This window comes from Aulonocara stuartgranti, assembly GCF_965226115.1.
Source record: "Aulonocara stuartgranti genome assembly, chromosome: 5".
NCBI lineage: Eukaryota > Metazoa > Chordata > Actinopteri > Cichliformes > Cichlidae > Aulonocara > Aulonocara stuartgranti.
The window spans coordinates 39,322,343-39,340,132 of NC_138943.1; the positions used below are offsets into that span (position 1 = coordinate 39,322,343).

At 40.2% G+C, this 17,790-nt stretch overlaps 1 protein-coding gene across 1 annotated transcript in view; it reads left to right on the plus strand.

Annotated features, from left to right (window-relative positions):
• fhit (fragile histidine triad diadenosine triphosphatase) overlaps window positions 1–17,790 on the plus strand; it is a 168,876-nt gene that overhangs the window by 80,760 nt on the left and 70,326 nt on the right. The window contains exon 4 of the mRNA XM_082534115.1: window positions 1,393–1,517. Coding sequence (XP_082390241.1) covers window positions 1,412–1,517 — 106 coding nt within the window. The 5' untranslated portion in view covers window positions 1,393–1,411. The remainder of the gene's footprint in view (window positions 1–1,392; window positions 1,518–17,790) is intronic.

Sequence of the window (17,790 nt, forward strand, 5' to 3'; positions counted from 1 at the left end):
GAGCGCACAACACAGACAGCATTGTCAGAAGGAAAGTTGATAAAATAAATTACAAATTTTGTATTGTTCGATACATATGCGTACCGAACCGAAAGCACTGTATCGAACAGTTCAATATCGATACGAATATCGTTGCACCCCTAATATATATATATATACACACACACACACACATTTCAGAAGTGGACCATTGGGATTGGTAAGGAAATACACATCTTATAGAAAAATGCAGCCAGTTCATTTAAATAATGGTCATCAGTGTATCAGGAGCAAATAAGTGGGTGAAAACAAACCAATGAAACTTGCTAACCAAAGTAATAAGGGTTAATAATGCATATTATTATTTGTGTCTTTCTGTGCTGAAACAGAAAGGAAATTCAGATCAGTGAACAGCAGCTGAGGGATCACTGACCTCCCAACAATACAACAGATGCTCTTATATCAGGATTAGTGTGTGGATCAATGTGTAAATTGGAGTGATCTTTGGATCAATCCAACAACACAGGAGGAACGCATTATTTATTCAAAGGAGGGCTGATTTATTATAAATTATTCCACTAAAAAAAAAAAAGAATATAAACTGAATTCTAAGTGTTACCGTTGACATGTTGCAGAACATATACTTACTGTCAGATCCTGAACCACACATGCATTAATGAATGCATGTGCCACCTTAAACGTACACATCAGGCTGCTCCAGCATATTTAAGTCATTATTACATATTGTGGGATTCAGAAATTGATTGAACACATTATGCATGTCTCCGAGTTAATATCAGTATATTAATGGACATTTTCACTGGTATGTAACAATATTAGACAGCATAAAAAGAAAGTGGCTTTGTGTGTGTGCTCTGTTCAAAAAAGAACATGAGTCACCATGAAACCTATTCTGGCTGTTTGTAATAAACAATAAAAAGACGTATCTTTCACTGCCTACAATTCTCCACTTTAACTTCAGTTAAGTTCAGCTCTGTTTTATCAGACTAGCAGTATTAATGAGGACCAGAAATATATGGAGCTCAGCTCTGAACGTGCACTCAGAGAATAGCTAAGCCGAGGTTTGGCCCTGTGTGTACACTACCACAACTACACAACTACCACATCTGGAGCAAACAAAGTTAAACTTAGCGGTAAATCTTATGCCACAGTACATCCCACTTATCATTAATCAACAAATACTCAAATACCTACAAATCAACACACAAAATAGAACCAAACAAAATGTGAGAAAATTACAGCTGGAAAATTGCCTTTCAGTTACAAAGCAGACTCTGGTAGAGCCCACAAAAAGAGGGCTCTGCCTGGGACAGACCATAAATACAGCCAGTGAACAGAAGCTTTGTTTAGTGTGATGTTACTGACAACCTGCTGCACCTGCATTTCTTCCAGGCCTGGCAGTCAGTGACACATGGCGACTCTACGCTTCGGACAGCATCTCATCAAGCTCTCGGCTGTGTTCCTGCAGACTGAGCTGTCCTTCGCACTGGTCAACAGGAAGCCTGTGGTGCCCGGACGTATCTTTTCATTACTTACAGGTTAGAGGTGTTTAGCTTTGTGTGCTGCAGTGCGGGTTTGTTTCTTAGCACCTTTCAGAGCCTTCTTTCCCTGGGGCTGTCCACACACTTTGTTGTGTTAGCTTTATTAGAGCGATGGACAAAGACACTGTTTTTTCTTTTTCTTCTGTGAAAAAGGTGCCTTTACGGCTTGCACCACAACATTAATGAAAATGATTTTAATCCAGACAACTGGCACTCCTCATGTAAAGTTTTAAAATTTTACTTAATTACAGTAACAAAGTATTTTTCAAAGTATTTGTACTTTGCTCCTTCCCACCTCTGAGTATGACACCAGTATGCATGTCTGAAACATCCACACAAGTCTCTTTAAGCATGTCCCTGTCTGTAGAGTCGTAACATTCCTGCAGAGCACAGACTGTTACTTTCCTGGGACTGCGAACCAGTGCTTTGAGTTTTGTACTATCATTGATCTCTAATTTCATCAAACGTTTTCACAGCTGGTCTCTTGATTTTGGTTTGCAGTACAGAGGTAACTCGCTATAACGTGGTTCACCTTTCGCAGCCTCGCTGTTTTGTGGATTTATTTTTTTTGTGCAATTTTGCATGCTTTTGTTTGTTTGTTTGTTTTTTACAGCGCATTGTGTTCTGATTGGCTGTGGAGCATTGTCAATCAATCTCCTCCATGCCGTGTCTCTTGTACAGTACAGGGTGCGTTCAGGTTGTCAAATTTACATAAATCTGTGATTGCTAGCAGTGTGATTCTGAAGTGCTGTACTGTATGTTTGTAAGTTTTCTCCCCAACAAACAACAATGTTGACGAATCGTTTTGCACTGTCTAAGGCAACCGTGGGGCCCTTTGGTTTCTATAATACTGGACTACAAAAACTTTACGGTTTGAACTTTGAGAGTTTAAACCTGCGACAGACTGGCGACCTGTCCAGGGTGTACCCCGCCTCTCGCCCTATGACAGCTGGGATAGGCTCCAGCGCCCCCCGCGACCCTGAAAAGGATAAGCGGAAGCGAACGGATGGATGGATGGAGTTTAAACAAGAGAGAAAAATTTGAAAATGTTCCTGCCTGTCTGAGAAAAGTGTATAAAGTCTGTAGTGACGGGTTTTACAGCCTTAAAACATCTATAATGATTGTAAAAAAATAAAGTTGGCTACTTCGTGGATTTCACCTATCGCGGGTTATTTTTAGAACGTAACTCCCGCGATACACGAGGGACTGCTGTATTTCTAGCTCCCTAGTTCTTTGGTGATTTCTAGTCTTTTGGTTTCTGTCTCTGTGTTCCTTGTTAGCTCTGTCTCCCCTTGTCAAGTCTGCGTCTCTGTGTTATGTTTCCTGTTTTACTTTGTCCTATGTTCATGTTTTCAGTTTTGCTTCCCCTTGGTCTCATCATGTTTGATTACTCCCAGCTGTGCTCTCCTCCTGTGTCTCATTCCCCTGCTATCCCTCTGTGTATTTAAGCCCTGTGCTCGTTTGTCTGCATGCCATCCTCTGTATCATCCTCTGTATTTATGTCTCAGGCTCCTCCTTCCCGGCATTCCAGTTTTTGTAATGTTTTCTACTTTCCTTATGTTCTTTTGTTAGTTTCTACCAGTTTGGGTTTTGTTAGTTTAAGTCCCCACCATGCTCCTGCACTATAAATAAACTCCCTCAATGCTACGCTGTCATCAGTGCCTGCCCTTGGGTCGGGGCAGTTAAAAAGCATGGTTCCATGACAGTTACTACTGAGTACCAATCCTGTAAATCGTTGCATTTTACATTTTCTAATTTATCTCAATGAAGAATTTGGCCACTTTCAGACTAGCCTCACTAATCTGAAATTCTGAAAGTAGAAATTCTGGAATAAAAACAATATTTTGTATTTGTTCACTTAAAACTGGATCATAAATGAATTTTTACATTTTGCCTGAGTTGTCAGTAGCTGTTCAGTGTGCAAGGTGATGAGCAGAAGGTACTTGAAAGTACATCAGGTGGAAATGGCTATCGTACATGAAGCCTCTGGGCATCTCCAACTTTCAGTTGATGCTTTGAATTAGCGTGTTAGCATTCTATCTTTAATTGCTGACTTCCTGTTCATTAGCTGTCAGTAGCAGATGCACTTCTGAGTGCTTTCACCAAATATTTATAAATGAATGGATATGAAACCTATTTCGATTCAGTATAGAAACCTGTAAAAAATAAACATGCGTATTCTCTTCTTTCCTGTCCTTATGAGACAAACATGGTGGTGTTGGTCTGCAGAATCTGATAATATAAAACTGTGTGTAAGGGTTTGTACACTAGTATTGTAAAACTGAACATAGTCACTCATCAATGCCGAAAGTATGCTATTTAATTTCTGTCTTAGCATGAAAGAAACAGCAAAGACACAAGGAGTAGAGATAGAGAAGGTAGATGAGTTACCTACCCAGGGTTGACCTACCAAAGCCACAGACACAAGAGCACAAGAGAGGTGAAGAAACATGGAGACGGGTCTTAGGGGTGATCTGTGACAGAAGGATAGCAGCAAGAGAGAAAGGAAAGGTTTACAAGATGGCAGTGAGAGCTGCTGTCGTGTATGGTTTGTATGTATCGATTTCCTGATTCGAATCGATTTTAGTTTGAATAATGCGATATTAATTCAATTTTTAAATATAAATGTTACTCAGAATATTATGACATATAGATTTGATAATTTCATAATATATAGCTATCTATGGATGGTTCCACACAAACTTAATTCATTATTTAACAATACAGGAAACCAGCATGTAAAGGTTCTAATTTCACTGGTGGAAGATGAGTCACAGTAGACTGACAAAGAAATATTAATGGACCAAAGGACAAAACACAGAGAAATGGACACAGTAACAGGAAGAGATAAACACAGAGACAAGAACTAAAGACAGGAACTTGACAAGACAGAGAACACAGAACGCCACATTGACAGACGACACAGAGACATGACAACGGGGACTTGAGTAGAGAGACTGAAGGTAAAAAAAACGTGGAGAGACTCATGACAGGACACGGAGGTGAGAGTAGGACAGAGTGGACACAAATGGGAACTAACACCAAAAGGAACAAAGAACTAAAGATAATTAATTCAGAAAAACATAAATGATTTCCTACTTTCAAAGAAAGTCCTGAACAGAAATGCAAAATGTTGGAATCAAAGACCCAAGGTCACTGTTAGCACTCCGTGCCAGATTGTCCTGAGGAGTCGTGAAAACAGGATGGCTAGTAGATGGTGAGGAGAAAGCATAGTCTTAGGACTATGAAGCCCCTGGTTCATGTGTCTAATTGTAGCGGCGCTACCTTACGTGTTCGTGTCCAGGCTCGGTGGTAGCATTGCAGGTGGCGGTGGTAGACGGTGGGAACTGCGGGCTCATCTCATGTCCACGAAGCAGCAGGGGTTGATATCCTAGAGAGGCTGGGATTCAAGTTTGGTGGTGTTCTTGCAAACTATGTGTGAGCACACACAGCATTTTCATTTTGGTCATCTGTGAGGTGACGTAGCACGGGTTTCTCCTCCATCACTCTCCTCTCCTTCCACAAATAGAGTGATAGAGAGGTACACAAGAACGGTGTAAAAAGAAAGTACACCCTCCGTCAGTTTCGTGTACCACTACGTAATAATGTTAATATGGCAAGTTGGAAAAATAGGTAAATCAGATGAACAATACAGCATGACATAAGATACATATGACTCAATGCCATTATTCAGTATAAAAAAATAACTTAAAAAGAATCAAGAAATTGCGCTTGATTTCAGATTTTGTCTCAGAGAAAGTGCAAAAATTCAAATAGGTACATTTTAATTCCAGGGCCTCATTAAGCATGTTACACATTCATACCACAAATTTAATTAGTAAAAGACTGAAGCGGCTTATTTGGAAGGCTTTTCCAAATGACAGGCTTAGCTTAGAGCTACATCTAAAAAAACACAAGACCTTTAAATCAATGGCCCTCGTTCACTAATAGTGCATATACACAAATGCGTTACATAAATAGCGCATGTGAATGTTACACTCAAGTCCAGACCTCAATCTCATTGAAACTCTGTGACCTGAAGAAAGCTGTGCATAAACAAAGCTGTGCGCTGCGGCAATATCATAAAAAGAGTGGCCCACAGTGACAATGACCACTGATAATCACTGATAGTCCTCTTTGGGTCATGCCTATAGGACTTGACCCTTCTCTTTTCCATGTCCCCCCTGTTAAATAGCAGAACAAAATAGAGTTAGACAAGTGCAATTCAAGTGATTTGATTATTGTGTAATTTTTAATTAGATGCACCGATCAAGACGGGAGCTGCCGCAGTGGGTGTGGCTGGTAAGATGCCAGGCCTGCAACGCTACTCAGGGCTGCTGGTTTTTATCAGAGTAGGCATATTCTAGATGTCCAGAATATAGAGTCACATCTCAGCTCTGTCCAAGCTCTGCACTGCCTACAGGGTAATACTCACAGGATCAGAGAATGGACTTATTATCCAGATTTGCTGTATTGGATCGGCCTTGTAGTTTTTCCACACATTGCTTTTGTGTTTCAGTTTAGCTTTAGTTAAGCTGATAATGACGAGGTAGGATGTTTCATGGATTTGTTGCTGATTTTTTTTTGTAAGACCTGGTAATGACGAGACAGTTTTCAGAATGATATTTGAAACCTGAGATGTGAATAAGAGCATACTGGTTTTGTTTTTTTACCATGACTGTACACTTTGAGCCCAATCATCACCCATGCTGGCTTTGAATTAGAAAAAATTCAGAATACCATATGATCCCGGCCGTTTAGTCTGTTCAGCTAGAACTGCCTCTGACTCCACCCGACAGGGAAGCAATGGCCTCTTATACTGATTGTATGAAAACAGCTTCAAAAGCCACCAATGTCGTACAGAAGCTGCAGGAAATGTCAAGATAATTTGACAGCATTTGAAAAACTTATGCAGTGTTTTATTTGTGTGTGTGTGTGTACTGACACAGCTAATACAGCTTCTTTTCTTTCTGACTGACTTAATTGAATGATTTATGTATTTATTGTTTGCTATTTATTTCAAAAGTGTGAAGTGGATCCAAAGATTTGGTTTAAAATGTGTTGGAAAAAAAAAAAATAAATTATGCAGGCGGCCTTGGTGAGCTGTGAAGCACAGTGCAGCGACTAATTGTCTGTCCTGAGGCTTGTCTGATCTTGTCAGCAGTCTAGTTACGCTATCTGCAAAGATACATACACATGTCACAAAGTTTTACAGGGTAGAGTAAAATGTCAGTCATTTGAGCTACATGTATATATTAGATATATATTAATTAATTAATTAATTAAAATTATTTATGTAACCCACCTAAAATTTGCCTCATGAAAATTAACTGCTGCCCCCAAAGAATGTCAGTAGGTGGCACTATGGGATTGTTTAGTGCTTGCAAACTTGAGTTGTTATAGCGAAGGAGAACAACGCTAAGGCTACGTATGCTGGTCGGACCAACTTTCCTAGAGTTTTCCTTCGTTTAATTAATTCATTTACCAGAGAGCAGAGGAAGGGAAAATATGCACCACTACAGCCAAGACCTTCCACTTGCGTTGTGTTAGCCTATGGGAAACTGTTGAAGTTCTTTCCCCAGTTTTTAATGTGCTTTGTGTAATATCTCAGCGCTTAACAACTACATGTGAAAAGTAGCTGCTGAGGGAGTGTCCTGTTTTATAGCTGGAAGCCTGTGGTTGTTGCTGGTAATTGGTCCAACCTTTATGTGCTTAGCCAGTTTACAGTGGTTTTTTGTGGAATGTGGATCAACACAGCACAATGCAATAATCTGCTAGCAATTCATGGTTAACAACAGAAAAAAAGGTCATATTTTAAGAGCTTTACATAGGGCTCTGCTAGCTTTCTCTGTCAAAGTTTTCGCTCTACTTTTATAACACATACTGAAATTTGAAATCTTTCACTGTTTATGACACATTCACAAAGGCCTTGTTGGTACATGCATTTATTGTGTTTAGTAATATATAGAAATTAGTCAAGCAATGTCTCTGCTTGCTGATCATCACATTTGTAATGTCCAGTCATTTATACACTGCACAGCATAAAAAAGTTGTTGAGTTTTGTTTACATACAGTCTGCCGTTATAGTCAATATGTATATATTAGTGTACATATAACTGAAAAAATATGACCACTTTCATATCTATACCAGGCACAGAGGTATTTATATATATAAATCTACTTTAAATAAAGCAAGCAAGACTGCTTGCGACCATTTGTTCTGTTTGCTCCTTAGTTTAGTTTTTGCAGTTTGTCAGTGTGAGTTCAACACTTTTCAACTCGTTTGACTGAAACAAAACTGTGACTTCCGTTCACAGACACGTGCCATCGAAAATTTCCTCAAAAGTCAATGTGCCATATGATTGCATTAGCAATAAATGTAATAACGCTCTATATTAACAGTTACACACTATATAAAACAACTTTATAGGATTATATTTGTTCGCAGATGTTGGCAGCTGTCAGCGAATACTTATCAGCTATTTTGAAACAAAAAAAAACTTTTTATCCATAACAGCAAATGAACTGTTGTCAATGGAAAATTGTACTTAGTAGTCAGTATAATATTTTAATGATATACGTTTGATATGGTAGAATACTGCATGTAATCATGTTTAGAAGTATATATTTGGTGGCATATTGAAAGAATGTCTCATCCTAGGGGGTCTGTGACATTCTTTCAAGGTGTTCTGGCGTTCACCCCCACATCCTGGGAGAGGTCGTACCTTGTCTTATTGTTTTACGGTAGGATTAACGTAGCTATGTCAGGTTTAGTTTAAGTGCTTTTTTACATATAGATGAACTGCTGGATTTTCCAGACCAGCAGGTTAAGGGAAGTCGTATATGGGGCCACACTCTGACCCCCCCCCCACACACACACACACACACACACACACACACACACACACACCTCCACGATCCAATGTAAGGAACAAACGCTCACTGAAGAGTATAAATAAAGACCAGGGCAGTTTCTCAGTGCGAGTCTCAGTTCTGGAGGCTGCCCTTGTTAGCAAGAAGTTCTGTGTGTTTCTCTTCTCTGATTCTCTACTGAAGAAGTGTTTTAGAATATATTTCTTAACAACTGTACAACAGAAAATCCAAATGCTATTTATGGTCTCCTCATAACAATGATAAGAAAAATAAACTGGGCCAATATGGCATGTTTGTTAATACAGAGACACACATGTTACTGTGATCTCTGGTCTCCCACTCAGAGACACAGGTCTCCGAGTGTCCAGCATTCAGAGGCTACCTGAGGACTCATGTGAGAGAAAACCTGCTCACACAGACATGTAGAGCCAAACACTGTCAATAAGGCCTCTGCAATGTTCTAAAGCCAGTTAACCCTTTAAGACCTACCATAGAACCAAGTCCGCCAGAGCTTACTTTATATTTTTACATGCTGTGGAGCCATTTTTGGGAGCATTTCAAGTTTATATACATCAATACAACCAGTATAGCCCATATTTTAAATATATGTATGCATTAAGTCCATAGTAACTACATTAATTGCAAAAAAGTGCAATAAACTACAAGAAAATTGAAAATCTTTTTGTTTGTTTTTTTACATAAATTTCTACTTGGAGAAATTTAAGAGGTTTATCCCTCAAAATTTTAAATACAAAAAAATTGCAAAAAATAGTTTACAACAACAGGAAATTTATTTTAAGTGTCTTCATAGTTTAATTTAGAGATACAGCAATTTTTATATACTGCAGGAAAAACGAAAAAACAATCCTATGATGCAAATTTGCAAAGAAAACAGCAGGTGCATCAAAATAAACTATTTCCAGCAGTGCAATTCGAGTTCTAAGCATCCCAGCAACTATTCAGAAAAGTCAAACATGACTTATAAAAACACCAGTATAGGCTTTTAAGGCCTACAACTACATTTTCCGCGAAAATGACGTCACTTCCGGGCAGGAAATGGTGGACATGCGATCGTTCGCTGACAGCTTTTTCAATGTGGGAAGTGTTATGAACAGCTGATCGGATCGGCAAAGCGTGTTTCTGGAATATTATGTTTTTGTTGCTGCAAGTGCTTTTTATGCAATTTTTGCAAAGCTTTATGTGGAAGGAAACCGTGACCGAGGACAAGCTGATGGCATAAGATGTAATCAAATCAAATCAAATCAAAATTTATTTATATAGCACATATTAAAACAACAGTGTTGATCATAGTGCTTCACAGTCAATAAAAACATGAGACAGTTAAAACAAACAATAAAAGAGGACAACAAACAATAGGTAACAACGCAACAAGCTAAAACAGCCAACTAGACAGAATCAAAAACCAAAGTAAAAAAATAAGTTTTAAGGCGTAATTTAAAAGACTGGATAGACTCGGCAGTGCGAATATGAACGGGGAGGTTATTCCAGAGTCTGGGTGCCACAGATGCAAAGGCCCGGTCACCTCTCGACTTCATTCGAGTCCTAGGTTGTGCTAGGAGCCTGTGGTTGGACGATCTAAGTGCTCTGTTGGGATTGTATGAGTGGAGTAAATCAGAAAGATAACTGGGTGCTAAATTATTCAAAATATTAAAAGTGAACAAAAGAATTTTAAAATCTATACGATATTTAACAGGGAGCCAATGTAATTTGGCTAAAATTGGAGTTATGTGTTCATGAATTCTCGTACCTGTTAAAAGACGCGCAGCTGCATTTTGAATTAACTGGAGCCGGCAAAGAGAGGAGTGTTGGAGGCCCGAGTAGAGGGAGTTACAGTCGTCCAATCTGGATGTAATAAATGTGTGGATAAGCGTTTCAAGGTCCTTTAAAGGAAGGAACGGCTTTGCTTTGGAAATCTGACGCAACTGGTAAAAGCTGTTTTTTACCACAGTGGACACCTGTTTCTCGAGTTTAAAAGAGCCATCCAGGAACACTCACAGGTTCCTTACAGTGGACGAAAGATGGCTAGTGAGAGGGCCTAGGGCATCAGCTAACTGGTCTAGCGGAGTGTGACTACCAAAGACTATGATTTCGGTCTTATTCTCGTTCAATGTAAGAAAATTATGTGATAACCAAATTTTAACTTCATGCAAACAGTTGAACAGAGGTTGAACAGAGGAACGCAAAAGAAGGCAAAGAAGCAGTCACATCGGATTTCAAAGGTAAATTAATCTGGATATCATCGGCATAACAGTGAAAGGAGATGTTGTATTTACTAAAAATTAATCCCAAGGGCAACATGTACAAAGAGAAGAGAGCAGGACCGAGCACGGACCCTTGAGGCACACCACAATAAATAGGGGCAGAAGCCGAGGAGTGTTGCCCCATAGCAACAGAGAACGACCTCTCTGAGAGGTAGGATTTAAACCAAGATAAAACCGTACCTTTGAGACCAACAACATGTTCCAGTCTTGATAGAAGAATGTTGTGGTTAACCGTGTCAAAAGCAGCAGACAAGTCAAGTAAAACTAAGACCACAGAATATCCAGAGTAAGGCTCTAAGTAAGGCTGTCTCTGTGCTGTGGCGAGGTTTAAAACCAGACTGAAACTTTTCATTAATAGCATTTGCATCTAAAAAGGCCTGTAGTTGTTTTAGAACTACCTTTTCCAATATTTTGGAAATAAAAGGGAGTTTGGAACTCCTCCAGTTTCATATGCAAAAAAAATTATTGCGCTAGCTTACACGGTTCAGGTTCTACAGGGATCTAAAAATAGTTATGAGAAACGGAGCGTGCCCGCTCCAACTGGCTTTAAAGGGTTAAACCTGTCAGGTAGTGATGTCCAGCAGGTGAACATGCAGCTCCATGAACACGCACAGCTGTGGATTCCAGCTGAGTTCGTAGTTCTGCAAACTTTGACCCCACAGAGTCGAGCTTTTCAGTTCAATCAGCTGCATTTCGATGTCCTCTGTGTCCAGCCAGTTAATGCGAGACAAATCCAGCTGACAAACCTTTCTGGTTTGATCAGAAAAGAAAACATTGGTCCAAACACCTGAAAGTCCCGAAAACACATTGTGAATTCTGTCTCGAGTCTACGGATGTATCCGTGGTGCTGATGCTGCGCTGAGCCGACAGCTCCTGAAGCATTTGAAGTGTCAGAATGTGGAAATTTCAACATCGCTTTAAAAGACTGCCAGCTAGCAACGTCCCTCTCACCGGTAGGCGAAGTGATTTTAGCCAATTACAAGTTGAATCTGGTAGTTGGGGTTGTTAGCTGAGATACCATCATTAGGAAGCGGCACAACTAATGTGTCTATGCGAGCTAATTTGCGATGTGCACTGCTGGCCCGGCATTTATTTTTTAATCCACCCTCTCAGATTAATTCACTGCATGTCGTGCCCAGGGCTGGACTGGGACAAAAACACAGCCCGGGCATTTTGACTAGAGACCGGCCCCCCAGTTATTAAAGCCATAAAGCCTTTGAATAAAAACAAACACTGTGGTGACAGTGATGTACAGTCTTGTTGGTATATGTATGATTTCTATACGTTTGACATCAGATTAAAACTTTGGTTGTAAGATTCAGATAATTATTTATTAAAAGCGAGACATTTTAAATGAGAATAAGAAAGAAAAGTATTTCTTTGTGCCCCCCTCTCCCTGTTAATGCCCTACCTGCCCCCCTGGCAACACTTTGCTAGGCCCGCCCCTGCACAGTTACCAGCTGTCAGCTGCTTAGAAAAGGATCCAGGTGATATTTGTCTCTCAGAAACAGTTCATAACTTCCCTTCAACTCATCCATGTCACCTAAAAGGTAAACCTGTTTCTCCATCACCTGTTCAGCTCTGATGATCCAGTAAGGACATCTCCTGGTTTCATCTTCATGTTTCATCATCAAGCTTAAACGTGCTGCTGTTGTTTAGCGCGACATCCGCTGGTTTCCTCTTTCGGCGCAAAGTGAGCGATAAACAAACAAGAGAGCCGATCAGCTGATCATTGATCAGTTTTCATGATTGAAGTAGCAACAGGAGAGGGAGGGGAGAGAATGAGAGGAGAAGAGGCAGCTGTGCAGCAAAGACAGAATAAATCCAACTTTGTGTCTTTTTCATTGTAGCTGAAGTCCGGGACAAATTGTGTTCCTTCTCAGCTCAACACGAAACGCGTAATACATTTTTTCCAAATCAAAGAATTGGAATGGTATATGACAGTATCAGTATTCGTTTAATCTAGTTAATAAATAAGTATACTGACCTGCCAGTGAACAGAGTTTACTTACACTGTTGGTGTACTCCCTGTCCAGTGTTGTTGGAGGCAAACGGCTGTGCTCTGTGGCTTCTTATCAACAAGACAGTGAGTGAGTTGTCTCTTTAGCATCTTCATTAAGTGGCTGGGAAATTCAGCCAAGCAAAAAGACCTGGGGTTATTGTCTCCTTTTGATAGTGCCAGTGCACAGAGAGCTTGTCATTTGTCTCCTTAGCTTCAGCCCTCTCACTCACCTGTCTTATTTTTCTGCCCACCAGGCTAGTAGTTAGTCTACACAGAAATGTGATCATCTTGCCCTTCTGCATTTCTAGCCCTGAGCTGTCTGATAAAGGCTCCATTTACTCACAAAATAATAGTTATCTGTACAGCAGTCCTGTTCAAGGACACTGTGGTGGGTTATAAGATAATAAACAATTCAACCTCTTAAGGACACAGCTGGGGTTTATGTTAGGTTCTTTAAAAATGGAGTTTGTCATTACTGCTGTCCAGATGAGCAGTTCTGGATCATCTACTCTATAGCTAAAACTATCGCTTCACTATCTAAAATGTACATTCAGTTCAATTCAATTCAATTTTATTTATATAGCGCCAAACCACAACAGCGGTCACCTCAAGGCGCTTTACATTGTAAAGGTAGACCCTACACTAATAGATACAGAGAAAAGCCCAACAATCATATGACCCCCTATGAGCAGCACTTTGGCGACAGTGGGAAGGAAAAACTCCCTTTTAACAGGAAGAAACCTCCGGCAGAACCAGGCTCAGGGAGGGGCGGGCCCATCTGCTGTGATTGGTTGGGGTGAGAGAAGGAAGACAGGATAAAGACATGCTGTGGAAGAGAGACAGAGGTTAATAGCAGATATGATTCAATGCAGAGAGGTCTGTTAACACATAGTGAGTGAGAAAGGTGACTGGAAAGGAAAAACTCAATGCATCATGGGAATCCCCCGGCAGCCTACGTCTATTGCAGCATAACTAAGGGAGGATTCAGGGTCACCGTCTCCTGAATCCAAACTGGAAGCTGGTTCCACAGAAGAGGGGCCTGAAAACTGAAGGCTCTGCCTCCCATTCTACTTTTAAATACTCTAGGAACAACAAGTAGGCCTGCAGAGCGAGAGCGAAGTGCTCTAATAGGGTGATATGGTACTACAAGGTCATTAAGATAAGATGGGGCCTGATTATTTAAGACCTTGTATGTGAGGAGCAGGATTTTGAATTCTGGATTTAACAGGAAGCCAAAACAGGAGAAATCTGCTCTCTCTTTCTATCAAGAGGAAAGCTGCAAAATAACTCCAGCTTTGTGTCTTTTTCCATTCTAGCTGAAGGACAAACTGTGTTCCTTCTCAGCTCAACACAAAACGCGTAATATTTTCTCTGAATACGAGATTATTCCGTTTTTTACGGGACGGTTGGCAACTCTACTAACTAACCTTATGAATAAAATAAAGTTCACGATCAGTAACATCATAGCACCCACCCAGCAGTATAGAAACTCCGTCATGCTAGCTAGTACATGGTATGAGTTATTGTAACTAAAAAGTCAGCACAGGGAAAATAAACTCCACCTAAACTTGGTTTATATCTGACCCAGATAGACTGCAGGTCATAACTTCTTACCTGAAGTTCAGTTCACCTGACACTCGGACCGGCGGCCGCCTCGGGTCTCTCCTCCTCCTTCCTCCCCTTTCCCTCATCCACCTGCCAGCCTCTGTGGAAGCTTCGCCATGGTCACCACCAAATAACTGAGTCATCTGGCCAATCCACCACCTCTCATTGTTCATACCGTTACAAAAAAATATACAAAATCATCGGCCCATAAAAACAAAAAAATCACCATCAGGCCCAATGGCCAGTCCAGCTATGGTCGTGCCATCAGTTAACCCTTCGCGTTGCACGTGTGCCCAGGGGTGCCGTCCCCTGGTCTACTTTATTCAAGTAGCAGGAAAGTTATCACTTTTACAAAGTGCAAACACTTGCGACTGGATGACAGTGCTGTTCCTCAAAACAAGTGATTATTTGTTTGAATGCTGTTCCTAATGTTCATATTTTTTTATTTGACTTTACCTTTTGAAAAGTAATGCTATATTTATTACTCTGTAGGGGTTAATCTCATGTGTAAGCTCCTATGTTCTTGATTGATTTTTTTTATTATTATTTATTAATTTTTATCTTTCCCAAAAAATCCCTGCACATGCTCAGAAAAGAAAACTAAATTGATAAAAGACTTTCTTAAACCAAAGAATAGGAGCAGTAATGAGGCCTACATTTTCTCCAAATCAAAGTATTGGAATGGTATATGACAGTATCAGTATTCGTTTAATCTAGTTAATAAATAAGTATACTGACCTGCCAGTGAACAGAGTTTACTTACACTGTTGGTGTACTCCCTGTCCAGTGTTGTTGGAGGCAAACGGCTGTGCTCTGTGGCTTCTTATCAACAAGACAGTGAGTGAGTTGTCTCTTTAGCATCTTCATTAAGTGGCTGGGAAATTCAGCCAATGACCCGGTTACTGCGTTCACCAGATATCAACACAATTTCGATCCACTCCTCACGTGATAACCTCTTCGTCAATGGCTGTGAACAAAGAGAAACTTGTAAATAACTCATGAAAGAATAAAGTTACGTTGAAACCAAGCACACCATTGTTTTTCTTGTGACATTACCAATAAGTCTGATGTGTCACATGACCCTCTTCCTTTTGAAAAAACAAAAGTTGTATCCAAGATGGCCGACTTCTAAATGGTCACCACCCATCTTGAGGAGTTTGCCCCCTCACATATACTAATGTGCCACAAACAGGACTTTAATATCACCAACCATTCCCATTTTATTACGGTGTATCCATATAAATGGCCCACCCTGTATATCAGTAAACCTATAACCCATCAAATCTTGTTAAGCTTAAATGTGTTTAAATGTTATGATACCGGGAGGTTTATGAACCTCCATATGTAAAGAGTTGGATGTGAGAGCAAATTAGATCTTATCCACCCTGTAGGATGGATTATATAATTATATTCACCCCTGGGGTTAACACAAGGGTGGAATACAATCAGCAAAGCAGAACAACCATGTTGCATTTTCATTGGGAGTTTTAAGGGGGCTCTACTTAGTGAATCGCACCAACAAAGATTAAGGCACAACGTACTCTGGAGCTACTGAAATGGTCCATAATTAGTAGATAAATATGCAGGGATAATAAAATAACACTGCACTCAGTCTTATAACTTGTAATTTAAAATTGCAATCAGGAAAATATATGCCAAAAAAAAAAGTTACAGAACTTAATGGTTTTGTCTTTCAGCTCAGCATTTCAAGGTGATAGACTGTGTCACTGACAGAGGAGCTGAGAGATGAGATTTGAAATTGCATATCATATTAACATCTTATGTGTTACTACCACTTCTATTTTGAAGGGGTAATCAGTGTAATTTATGCAGGTGCAACTCTATCGAATGCTAATGCTATTGTTTTTAAGTAATTTCAAAGTTCTTTATTGAATAGCCAATAAGCTTTCAGTATTTGTGTGTAAAGGTGTGTGTGAGTGTGATTAGATTATTATATGAGCACGAGTTGGACATTTCAACCCCTCCAGCCTTCATAGATTCAAACCCTCCCAGCAAACTCAAATGACTGAAAACTGCCTTTGTTTTTCTTCCTGTTACAGCTGGTGTCTGGGGTAGCACACATGATAATGCATAATCTATATGCAGGCAGTGAAATCATTCCCAACAAAACTGTTGTGGCTAGCTCTGATACACAAATTAAGGTGAGCATGATTGATCATGGAGAATGATTGTTAGATTTGGCAAAACCACTTTTGGTTTTCAAGTCAGCATATGACATATCCTAACTCTACCATTTATGTGGTAAAAATGCTACACAATGATATTGTAAACATACACGGCAGACCCAGTGGCATTTTGATGCTTTTTATTAAAGCTTTGACGGTTGCTGTCCACAATACTCACAGAGCTGCAGCTCTCCCGCTGCCCGCTCAACACTATCACAACAACAACCCAACCACAGGACCCAGTACAATATTTAATTTGGCGGGGCGTGATTGCGGATGCTGTACAGGTGCGTCCGCCTCCTCTGCACGGCACCGCAGGCCACGCCCCGCCACAGATATACTTTTTATATGAACGTAAACAGTTGAAAGAGAGTGTGAAAAATACAGCTGCCACAAATTTTGCTTGTTTTTGGGAAAAGTAGAAACAGTGGTGGATAGGATGATGTTCTGAGACATATGAAACTAGAGACACCAGCAACCATAGTTGATTGTCTTCCAGGGGCCAGAGCAGGCCACATTGAGGGAAATTTAAAGCTGCTGCCTAAGGTTAAATGTAAATTCAGCAGAATTATAATTCACCAATGAGAATAATTACATCAGCAGAAATGACACCCGGTTACATAAATCGGAGGTGTCGCGTGTCCAGAATATTGAGGATGAGAACAAAACTACGATGGTCCAGGAGAGTTTGGTCAAACGATGATTTTAATGAACACACGTGTGGGGAGATGAACACCGTTACGCAATCAGCGTCGATCTCTGCCCAAAATTACACAAGCAGTTGTTTTTATAACCTCAGAGTATTCTTACGCCCCCACATGCGTCAAGCAAATACATCACATACATAAGTTAAAACCACAAATGTTCTGTTGACAATTTTTGACACATTTGAAAAGAACATTCTCTTCGTCTCCAAGCCAGGCGCATCCGGTAGCTCATCTTGCTCTTGCTTATCTCTGGAACATCAGATGCATGCTCTGCAACAAACTATCACTTATGCAGGCACAAAATGCAGTTGCAAGCTTGCGAAATATGTCTGATCTCTTACCTAGAAATGAATCTACCTACGATGTGTGGGTGTGTGTCTGACCTCAAATGCACTCTGTCTCACCTCGCCGACTCATGACCTCTCACCAGACAGAGCCACTCTCATATGTGTAACAACCTAACTCAGAATCAGAATCAGAAAGGGTTTTATTGCCAAATGTTGAGCAGGTTTACAACATTGGGAAATTGCTGCCGTGCTTCAGTGCAAACATACTGTCATAAATTGCGCTTAAATAGACATGAAAAAATAAAAG